Source organism: Limulus polyphemus, unplaced genomic scaffold (assembly GCF_000517525.1).
Source record: "Limulus polyphemus unplaced genomic scaffold, Limulus_polyphemus-2.1.2 Scaffold2805, whole genome shotgun sequence".
Classification (NCBI taxonomy): domain Eukaryota; kingdom Metazoa; phylum Arthropoda; class Merostomata; order Xiphosura; family Limulidae; genus Limulus; species Limulus polyphemus.
In genome coordinates this window covers 29012-41399 of record NW_013668415.1, presented here as the reverse complement: position 1 = coordinate 41399, position 12388 = coordinate 29012, and the positions used below count along the sequence as shown (strand labels likewise).

The following is a 12388-nucleotide window of genomic DNA, read 5'->3' as shown; positions in this document are numbered from 1 at the left end:
CGCAATCTGTGGGTCCCGGGTTCAATTCCCCGTACGACCAAACATGCTCGCCCTTTCAGCCATGGGGGCATTATAAAGTGACGGTTAATTCCACTTTTCGTTGGTAAAAGAGTAGCCCAAGAATTGGCGGTGGGTGTTGATGACTAGCTGCGTTCCCTCTAGTCTTACACTGCTAAATTAGAGACGGCTAGGGCAGATAGCCCTCGTGTAGTGATACTGAGAAATGACATGCCTTAAAAATTACTTACAAGTAAGATTCAGCAAAGAGCATGATCATTTTTTTTTCTCTGAAATTTCTTAACATAGAATGAATGAAAATTTAAATACTTTTCAAGACATAAATAGTATGTTTTTAGTATTTTTCAAGACTTTCAATCCAATTAAGACCTATTTAAAGCCATAGCTCAAAATTCATGACCTTTTCAAACTTTTACAAATCCTGGATATAACACACTTGTATGATTAAAGATGTATTGTGCAAAGTTAAATAAAAGGGCTGAATCCCAAGAATTAAACTATAAAATTATTTTCTGTCATTGCCAAACAATTCATTTATAGTTTAGTGTTTCTTCTGGTAAAAAGTTTTTGGAAAAACTAGAAATATGTCCATAAGACATATTAATTTAATAGGCTAGAAATTCCAATCTCATGCTTTAAATCCATAAATTTAAATACCATTTATGTCATTACTCCATTTACTCATTTATGTCACTTACACTATGTTATCTAAAGGTATTTCAAAAATCCACACATTTCAATATTATTTATGTCACTTACACTATGTTATCTAAAGGTATTTCAAAACTCCACACATTTCAATGTTATTTATGTCATTTTACTCAAGTCATTAAGTAAAACAACAAAATCAAATGTGTTACATAAAAGAAGGTACTTCTGTTGGTTGAATCTGTTAATAAAGGTAGTTAAGTTATTACATAAGGTAACATTCAGGGCATGTTACACAAAAGAAGGTACTTACTGTTTGTTGAATCTGTTGACACTGATGGTTAAGTTATTAAATAAGGTAACATTCAGGGCATGTTACACAAAAGAAGGTACTTCTGTTGGTTGAATCTGTTAATAATGGTAGTTAATTTATTACATAAGGTAACATTCAGGGCATGTTACACAAAAGAAGGTGCTTATTGTTTGTTGAATCTGTTAATAAAGGTATTTAAGTTATTACATAAGGTAACATTCAGGGCATGTTACACAAAAGAAGGTACTTACTGTTTGTTGAATCTGTTGACACTGATGGTTAAGTTATTAAATAAGGTAACATTCAGGGCATGTTACACAAAAGAAGGTACTTCTGTTGGTTGAATCTGTTAATAATGGTAGTTATTAAATAAGGTAACTTTCAGGGCATGTTACACAAAAGAAGGTACTGACTGTTCGTCGAGTCTGTTGATACTGGTAGCTATTAAATAAGGTAACATTCAGGGCATGTTACACAAAAGAAGGTACTGACTGTTGGTTGGATCCGTTGATACTGGTAGTTATTAAATAAGGTAACATTCAGGGCATGTTACACAAAAAAAGGTACTTACTGTTGTCGAGTTCTGATGATCAAAAAGTCTGTATCTGGTAATTCGTGTTGATAAATAGGAGAACGAAATAGATTGTTTTCAAATGCTTGCATAGCCTGACCAGGAGTAAGACTACCCAGAAAGGGAGATGTATATGCATATGCTGTTTCACCATACTTGAAATCAGGAGCTCCACTATCTTTTCCCGGTTTCTGGAATGTTTAGTATTATAAATATTATTATTAAACTGATGTTCCAGATAAATTTACATCCTATAAGTATAACAAAGAATATTTCATACAATTAGTATTTTGCACAACCACATTTCAAAGAACGTAGAATTTATATGTATTAGTGAAACATACTGATGTAAACACACTACCTTAGAACAAATGCTATTGTAATCTTAAGCTTTGCTGGACCTCAATAAAGTAGAGCAGTAAACCCATACATGTTACATAATACTGAAATGTAGTATTCAGTAATTATGTCTTACTCTTTTGTAATAGTTCTTTATTTTTGTAGCCATTCCAACTTGCATTATGAGTGGTGCATGTTCTTCAGAATATTCAGCTAAGATAAGTTCTCCATCACGTCCAGTCAGGTCTTCAGGAGTTCTCATAAAGAACATTTGTCCTCCACCTGATGCCTGTCGCTCTTGTTCACACAACTAAGGGTAACATAGTATATCAGTTCAAAGACTATAAAATCTACTAATGATATGACAGATTTAAACTGGATCACTGCTATAATATTTCTTCTTTCATTGAAGTGCTAACATATACCATGTCAATCTAAACACTACTACTATGAATTATTTATACCCAATTAGCTTACAAAATATTTTAAAGGCAAAAGCAATATATAAAAAAAATTAACAAGGAATACTTGGCAACTGTATATAAAAAAACAACACAAAGTATGAACTTAACTAAAGTAGAAACTTTCTTTACTTGGCAATTGATGATAATTTTCACTGGTAAAAAACTGTTTTCAAAAAACATTTCTTCAAGAGATGCTTGTTAAGAGAAAAATTATAAAACCAGCCTTTGCTTTCCGCTTGATGTGTTTCAGTAAAGGTATTACACCGTGAGGTCCAGGCTGAGATAATGGTCCATGAGAGTATCTTTTCAATGGTGGTCTGTGGAAGCTACGTAACCTCAGAGGTCCCATATGAGTTGGAAAGAATGGAGCACGTAGTTCAACAGCTGGTATAGCATGCTATAGTTGCAAAGAAAAAATATTTTAAATTATATTCAGCATTATATACAGTTCTGATATTGGTGCAAATTGTTTTACACACAACTCCAAACTAATAATATAAAACAAATTTTGACTTGGTGGAAAATTATATATTTCATGTTATTTTCTCTACCCTAACTCTATATGCATTCAGTCAATTTGCCCAACCTTGTAACCACCATAAAAAAATATGAAATAAATCTAAAGTGACTTTTTCAGCTGAGGTGTAGCAGCTCATAGAATGGCTCCGAGTTTTTGTTTTTCAAGAACAAACTTTTAGCTCACAGCTCCATCATCTCTTGACCAATTTGAGACCTAATTACAGTTGTGGACTCGGGAGGTCAAACCCTTTTGTTTGATGTATTTGACCATGCCCGGATCTCATAGATTAATTTACTCTAATCCTGCCTAAATGAAATCCTGGTAGAGATCCTGATAAGTAATAAAATCAAATCGCGTGCACAAAAAAATAGAGCTAATAAAAAGGAAAAAAAAGGTCTCATAGATAAATTTGCTCTAATCCTGCCTAAAAGAATTTCAAGTATTGCAGCTATTGAAGATTCCCTCTTGTTTCTTTCTAGAATTACTTCAAATTATACCAGAAAACTACCTTTGTTTATCCTAAATAGCTTAAAGCTTGTAACAGTGTACAACTGTTTTTACTTGAATTTTATTGTTTTATTGCCCTTTGAACCATGTCCACCATAAAAGTTGTAAATCACTCAACAAACGTATAGCTTACATTACCCTATCAAATTACATAACACAAGTTACTCTTGAGCTGCTCATGAGTGTACCTTGTGAAAATCAATATTATTTTTTTCTTTATCTTACCTAATCAAACCTTATCTATCCTAAAAGTTTCAAATTTTTACATTTTAGTCACTTTTATAATAATAAATAAAGAATACCCATGAAAAACTAGAAAAAAGTACTTACCTGGGTTTTTTTGGCTGTAGACTGTCAATGAAACTTAACCCTACTTTTTTATACTAATGGTACTACTGTACTAAATAATTTTTTTTAAATTAAATATTGCACCTAAGAACACAGAATAATGACACATAAATAGCAGACAATGTTCTATAACTATAATAATTGTCCTGGCATTCTAACTATGTGATAAGAGCTGTTAAAATTTCAACCAAGCTCATCAGTGTGATCCCTATGGGACTGAAGTTTGAGCTGGAAATGAAATAGACAATTTTCTGTACAGATAACAAAGCAATATCATACAACATCAGACAGAACTATCAGCAAGAGGGTCTGATTTTCTACTTTATGGCTTCCTAAACAAATAAGATTGAAGGCTATAAAAATCATGCTTTACCTGAGTAATAACTATATTATAATGAGTAATCTATGTAAATTTTCTACTTCTTGCAGGGGGTGTTAAATAAATTAAGACTGAAAATCTAGAGAGCAAATGTCACAATTCCGATGTTAGGGGAGATTGAGGATATAGTATAATATTAAAATTTGATTTATTAACTGTATTTTGATGCCAAGTTTATTCACATATCATGATAATAAAGAAGTTTAATTAAATTTTGAATCTAACTCTAAAAAAGTTGTGACATACGCATTTTGTCTTGCCTGTGGTGAGAGTTAACAGCATTTGGTATGCTTTTAGTAAACATTACATACACATAATACACAAAAATTTAGAATTTTTAATAAACAATGATTTGTATGTCAATTTACAGAGTGAATTTGACCCTGACTATCCTGAGTGTAATGTAATTTTCATATTAACAATAAAAATATTTTCCATCTTACAGTTTTAATATTATGTTTGTGTAATCTCTAGAGCTTCCAAAAATATATTAAGTAGCTTACAAAATGGCCTTTTGAGAGGTTATAAACATGTATCATTGACAAGTAAGTGTGAGAAAATAAGTAATTTCAAAAGCAGTTGGGAGGAGCTTCTGTGGTGGGTGTAACAAATCTATTAATATCTCAGAAAATAAAAAAAGTGGGAGGTTGTTGATTTTCAATTCTGGACTGCCAATATATACATAGTTGGTGTTTCAAACTAGTGGGCCTTCTGAAACCCATAATTAGGGAAGAAAGAAAATCTAAAATGGAGAATTCAGGAAAAAAAAGTATCACATGATGTAAAGAAGTGAAGATTGAGAATATATTATGTCTCCGCAGAAAGTCTTACTGTTTTTCTATAGTTTCTTCTTCTTCCAAATACTTTTCAATTGACCTCCATTCCTTCATTTCTCAGTGAATCGATTTAAACCTTGATAGTGTTATGCCTTTGTCCAACATGCTCAGACACTTTTTCATTTTTTCGATTTAGGACTTTTTAAGGAGTTTATGGTGTCCAAGGTGAAACAACCCAAAAAATGTATATTTTGGGCTCCTGTGCATTCATATTTACAGAAATCTGGAGGAAAATTGGATCAAACATAAATTTTCAAGCACCCAACCCACTGACATACAAACAGTTGGATTTGTCCTTTCTGAGTATTTCTAAGGGGGGCACAGCTTACAAAAAAGCATAATTTTGGGATTTTTGGTCAATTACTCTGTCATATTTGGTACAAAGATGTTTTCTACAGGTCGCACACACTGACAAACAAAAATGGTGGACTTTTAGTAATTATAGATTATTATTATTAATTATAGTAATAAAGATGCCACAAAAACCATAGTTTTAGGGTTTTTTTACAATTACTTCACTGTATTTCGGCCAATTTACATTGGATTTGGTATGAAGATACTTTTTACAGGTCCCATACATAAACATACAAAATAATGTGAGGTATGTTCATTCTTGGCCATTTTATGGTCAAAAGGTTAAATAATCCTATATGTTTAGGGTTTTAGCCAATTACTTAGCCTTGTTTTGACCAGTTTACATGGAATTTAGTACAAAAACAGTCTTTACAGGTCCCAAACAGATATATTGACAATTTTGGAAAATGAAAATAACTATTAACTTGTAAAAATATTCTCAAACACTACATACGAATACTTCTCAGAAACAACTAAGTCCTTGAATAACAGCTTCCAAAACATTACTTTATTCACCTTAAGAATAATAATTAATATTTCAAAAACAGTCCCAAAAATGAAACTTGACCCCAAAACATTTTACACATGTCATTTTCAGAGAAATGCTTTACTCATTTGTCAGAAACAGTAAAAAAATACAAAATAGTGCATAGGGGTACTGCAATGATGAATGCTGAGGCTTTCTAGCCCCTTCTTCCATCACCAATAGTATGAAGTGGCCCTGATTATGGAGTATTGATATGTAGTTCAATTTTCATTCAAGAGGTTTTTGTGAAACACACTAAGTAAATGTTATTCCCTCCTCTTAGTTTGTATTCGAAGTTCAACATCTATAAATGTACAATGACTTTAGAGACCCATTGGAAATATCATATAATGTGAATACCATTTGTAAATGTACCTTGCAGAGAAACGCTGACTTGAATGTATGGCTTTGATGTTTTCAATTGAAAAAGCTGAATTCAAAAATAAAGAGTCAACAGTTATACAGCCTTACAACACAGGGATTGCAAGGGAAAGGTAATTGGAAATTATTATCATAAATTATAGACAATCCTCTGTATAAAATGTTTCTGAATTTTTTTACCTAAACACTGCATACATCACTTTAAAAACAATGTCACAAACCATCTTTCAAAAGTAGTTACGGTTGGAAAACAATGTTCTTTAACCCCTTTCAGAAGGGTCACGGGTGAAAGGCTATGTCATCTCGTTTGTTGACTCGCATTCAAAGTTTTAGTGAACTACTATTACATGAGTTTATGTCAATAAGTTTGGTATCAAACTGTAGATTATAATTCAAATTTTAGTACTATACATTACTCAGTTTCTTAATTTAAAATATAAATATTAAAAAGCACAGATAAACATTGATTTTTATGTGTCACATGGTATGTTGAATGTAGCACTGGTTCAAATTAGATGTTTATGAAGTCAAAATACTAAGTTTATAGTTTCATACGAATTAGAAACTCAAATTACCGATACTGACAAGCTAGAAAATAAAATAAAAACGTCTTATCTTTTCGATTTGATAAGATATTGTTCATGTAATAAATCAAATGCAGTGGCACCCCGCCCACCACTCTCTTTCTATTTTTGAAAACGCTCCTTTATAAACACTTACTTCAATAAATGATATGAATAACCAAATGGAAGCTCAGAATGTCCCCTAAGTGGCTTTCACAACAATTTTAACAGGCTTGGACACCATTTCTTTCTTTTGAACCAATATTTTAAGGCAGTATGGTGTGTCTTTAGTCTGCTTAAAATTTTATATTTTTTTAGACTGATGCATAAAAGTATTTTTAATCTTAAAATGAAAATTACTTTGCATGTTAGAAAGGTAACATGCGAAAAGAAAAAAAAAGGCATGAGAAAAACATTGCTTTACAAACCTTAAGACTTAATAAAAAAATTTTATATTTCACATATGAAAGCATTGCAATGTTTACTGATAATGTGCCAAATTTCATTAAAAATCGCTCACTAATTTAAAAGTTATAGCAAGAAAACTATAACAAACACAAAATGGTTATGAGGTCAGTCCCAGGGACCAAGCCTGTGCTGAAAGAGTTAATACATTTGTTATTACATAAGTTATCTTATATTATATGTGAGAAAAAAAAAGGCATGAGAAAAACATTGCTTTACAAACCTTAAGACTTAATAAAAAAAATTGATATTTCACGTATGAAAGCATTGTAATGTTTACTGATAACATGCCAAATTTCATTGACAATTGCTTACTAATTTAAAAGTTATAGCAAGAAAACTATAACAAACAAAAAATGGTTATGAGTTCAGTCCCAGGGACCAAGCCCGTGCTGAAAGAGTTAATACATTTGTTATTACATAAGTTATCTTATATTATATGTGAGAAACTTTCACAAGAATAAAACAAAATGTTCAATATAAGTACTCTTTCATTACTTATTTCCAGAAAATTACCTTAATCTATTTTTAAAAAAAAAGAAAGAGAAATTCACTTATGTGACTTATGCAAGTATACTGTACTGTTTGGCTCCAAATCTGTATTTAAAGTTTTGAAAGGTAGAACAGAAAAAACTGATTACATTTCCTCAAAAAAGTGGTTGAATGTACACATTGGTGTTAATTGCCTTTACAAACATTTATATTAAAACATCTTATGCACAAAGTGGAAGACAAACAACTAGATACCTGTATAAGATTTCCTCCAACATTTGGCTTCAGTGCACTGTCTTGAGTCATCTTAGGGTTGTAGTACTGGTCATTAGAGATATTAAACGGATCTTTCTCAACATTTTGAGGTGGCGGCTTTGTAAATTAAAAATTTATTTATATTACAAAAACTGTGAAAAGAACGTATTAATACAACCAAATACTGAAGATCAAATTATTTTAGTAATGAACACATGAAACTATAAATAAAAATTGAAGGATAACAAAATGTATTCTAAATTTGAAGTGAAAAGTGCAATAAAGAAAATAAAATCTGGAAACAACCCTGGACAAGATAACATCATGATCAAAATCATTGAGCGATTAGATCAATTTGGAATTGACACAGTCACAAGTTTTTTAAATAACATCTTCGAATCAGGCAATATCCCAAAAAAATTATTAAAATCAATATACATAGCATTAACAAAGACACACGGTGCAACTGAATGTGAACTACACAGAACAGTAAGTCTTACGAGTCACCTGACAAAAATATTATTGAGCATAGTTGTGATAAGAGCAAGAAACAGAATCAAACCTGAAATAACAGAGGAACAATGTGGATTTGTTTAAGGTAAAGGCACAGCCAATGCAATTTACATACTGAGAACCATATAGAGCGAGCAACCGAAGTACAGAAAGACTTGTATCTTTGTTTCATAGATTATACATAGGCATTTGACAAAGTGAGACATGAAGTCATAATAAGGGTTCTTGAAAATATCAACTTAGAAAACATATGAGAATCATCAAAAATATCAATTTAGATGGTAAAAACATGGAAATCATAAAAAATATTAATTTAGATGGTAAAGATATGGGTATCATCAAAAATATCAATATAGATGGTAAAGATATGGGAATCATCAAAATATCAATTTAGATGGTAAAAATATGAGAATCATCAAAAATATCAATATAGATGGTAAAGATATGGGAATCATCAAAATATCAATATAGATGGTAAAAATATGAGAATCATCAAAAATATCAATATAGATGGTAAAGATATGGGAATCATCAAAAATATCAATTTAGATGATAAAGATATGAGAATCATCAAAAATATCAATGTAGATGGTAAAGTTTTGGGAATTATCAAAAATATATATGGGGAACAAACAGTAGCCATCAGAGTTGAGAACGAGCTTGGCCAATTTCAGAAGATAAAAAGAGGAGTCCGTCATGGATGTCCCTGATCTCTTCTCCTTGTACAGTTAAATGATCACGAGACCGATAGAAGACATGCCAGGCATAATTATTGGAGGCAACAATGTAAACAATATCAGATAAGATGATGACACAATGTTAGTAGTAGGAACGGAAAAACATCCTCAGTCCTTATTTGATATTGTAAATAAAGAAAGTGGAAATATGGGACTCAGCCTGAACACCAAGAAAACAGAAACCATGGTTATATCAAAGAAAGAAACCAGTCCAAAATGCATTTTATCATTAAATGGGACCTTTCTTAATCAAATCTACAGGTTCACATACTTAGGGTTACATCAGGAGGCAGATGTCAAAATGAGGTCAAGAGAAGAATTGCACAGGCTAAGACAACATTTATGAAGATGAAAAGCATATTGACTAACAAATGTATATCAATGAAAGTGTGCAAAAGAGTTCTTAGCTGCTACATCGAACCAATCTTGATGTATGGTTGCAAATAATGGACAATAAACAAACAAATGGAAAACTCATTTAATTCGACTGAAATTTGGTTCGTGCGTAGAATGCTTTCCTACAAAGACCAGAAAACAAATGAGGAAGTTCTGCAACAAGGAGAAACAAAAAGAACATTGATAACATAGTATGAAAAAGACAAGCAGCACACTTTGGTCATGTGATGAGGAGAAAGGGGATGGACCACTTGATAACGACGTGGAAATGTGTGGGGAAAAGGTAGACAGGGAGAGAAGATCCTGGACAGTTTAACAACTTAGCTACACAAAGAGAGGGTGACTGAGGTAATCACAAGTGTCTGGGACCAGGACATGATCATCTATGCTACAAAGCACGGCACTTGATGAAGATCACACTTACAGACCAATTCAATCTAGCAGTTAAAGAATATTAATAATATTATATTACCTACTACATTTACAAACCTAGAATTCTCAGGTTTTGCAGTTAAAAAACATTTTTACTGGCAACTTGCCTAAGTTTTAACACTTAATACCATAAGTAAACGTATTTACAAAGTTGAGAGGTTGTGGATCGACAATTATGTGATATTTGCAAACATGAGAGATTGAAAATGTACAGGAAATCCAGATTTTTCGTAACATATTAAGATCTATACTCACAGGACTCGGAGGTTCAGGTTCTGCAATTACACCAGCTTTACCAAGAAGGATTCTTGACTTCCTCACCATGTCCTAAAAATAGAACATAAATCTTTCATACTGTTAATCTTATGGAATTTTATAATGGAAGATTTCAAAATAAATGTAAATTGCATTTTCCAAACACACACAAACCAAGGAATGTCCTATAACTATTTACAATTTAACTAGCTTTCTAACTAACACAAGAGGGACTTTAAGCAATTTCCTTAGCTACTTGATCTGAACACAACAAGATAAACTTTCAAACCAATGTTGAATTTGACAATACTCTGTTCTGAAAACAACATAGTATTACTTGTGATTAGATAGATTAAAACTTAGCCTTTCTATTGATTATAAATGTTAAAATATAAAATGTCAGAGAGAATTATCAACAATTTCTGAAATAGGATGCTACAAGCACAAGCGGCAAGTTTTGTAGTTTATGTTAGCAAATAAGATTGAAGGCTATAATAAATTAGACTTTGTCTTAGTAATATCTATATTATAATGAGTAATTTATATTAAACTCTGTACTTTAGAGAGGGGTGGTAAATAAGTTAGAGTAGGGGAACAAAGTCATAATTTTCATACTAAAAGAGACTGAGGATATATTTAAGTATTTCCTCATAAAACAAAATTTGGTTTATTAACTATTTTTGATACTAAAGTAGTTGATTAAATTTTGAATGTACCTCTGTAAAACATTGGGACATGTGGACTTTAACCTACCCATAACAAGAGGGTTAAGTTGCTTAACCTTTTATAAAAACTACTTCTAGCCTGTCAAGTCTTTTAGAGAGTATAACCCTTATTTTAACACTGCTACACTAGAAACTTTGGCCAAGGTATGGTATTTTAGTTCTATAGACCATGTACATTAAATATTTTCAAGCAGTAGATATATTTATGCACATCAAATCCAACTATTAAATGAGCCATAGAACACAGTTATAATACAGTACTTAAAAAGCAAGTTTGAATTACAATAAGGACTTACTACTAAACAGAATATACCTTTTTTTCCTTAACTGGCTCTGAAGTTGTTGCATCACTTGGGTCAGGATCATCTGGGATTCCAAGAATTATGTTTTCATCATTTGGATCAAGAGTTAATATTTTTGGTTCTGGAATTTTGTCCACTGCCTACAATAATTCAAAACTTGCACAAGAAATGCTGATTGAAGAATAAAATAATGTTCTGTAATTCTATTTGCATTTCAAAAATAACATTCTATTGATTATAAGCATTCTTTTTTAAAATGGAGAGTATATCCAGCATACTGCAACCTTTTTATAAGAAGTGAAACTGACTGTCCACTTCATCAGTTAATTAATATATTTTAAAAAGCATCACAAAAATGACCCAGAACCCACTTTACTAATGATTGTTTTTGATTAACAGTTCAAGGTTGGAATTACTATTACAAAGAATGATAAATACTGACTGAGTCACTAGATGTCTAGTTCCATGTCTGTGTTTTTGGATTGCCAAACTGGGTGGACTTAACTCCTTTCTTATGGTGACCCTTTTCTTCTCATATCACAAGATTTTACTTAGTTAGATATAAAATTTAATTAAGCTATTGTATGATCAATGTTTGTCAATGAAATCAGCATTAAAATTTACATTATAGTTCAAAGTTTAATATCATCTAAATTTTAATTCCATAACACTTTTCATATGGCTCGGTCAATTTGATTGACCACATGATCTTTTTTGTAGTCATTTAAAGTCTTTATAGATTTAATATTTATAGCTTTCAATATAGTTGGTATATCTTCACGAAATTTGGCAGTCTTTCAGTTAATATTACAAGTCTTTCAGATACAAAAACTCATATTTCTTAGTAAAGTATTTTTAATAAAATAAAATAAAGATTTGTCGATGAATATGTTAAGTATTTGTTTGAATAGTCCATGTGCAACGTAATTTTCATGTTAAAATTAGAAATACTTTTCCTCATCTCAAAAATATCAAATTTTCTTTGTGTAATCCCTAAACCTCCTAAATGCATTTCAAACGTTTTTTTCTTAGAATAACTTATTAGGTTA

General features: G+C 31.2%; 1 protein-coding gene across 3 annotated transcripts in view; it reads right to left on the bottom strand.

The window, feature by feature from the left end:
• Positions 1 to 12388, bottom strand: part of LOC106467941 (transcription initiation factor TFIID subunit 1-like) — a 99490-nt gene that overhangs the window by 58680 nt on the left and 28422 nt on the right. For all 3 annotated transcript variants that reach the window (XM_013928327.2, XM_022396172.1, XM_022396171.1), the window contains exons 9-14: positions 11351 to 11479; positions 10313 to 10384; positions 7980 to 8096; positions 2577 to 2750; positions 2026 to 2199; positions 1551 to 1741 (exon numbers count right to left, since the gene is read on the bottom strand). In XM_013928327.2, coding sequence (XP_013783781.1) covers positions 1551 to 1741; positions 2026 to 2199; positions 2577 to 2750; positions 7980 to 8096; positions 10313 to 10384; positions 11351 to 11479 — 857 coding nt within the window. The remainder of the gene's footprint in view (positions 1 to 1550; positions 1742 to 2025; positions 2200 to 2576; positions 2751 to 7979; positions 8097 to 10312; positions 10385 to 11350; positions 11480 to 12388) is intronic.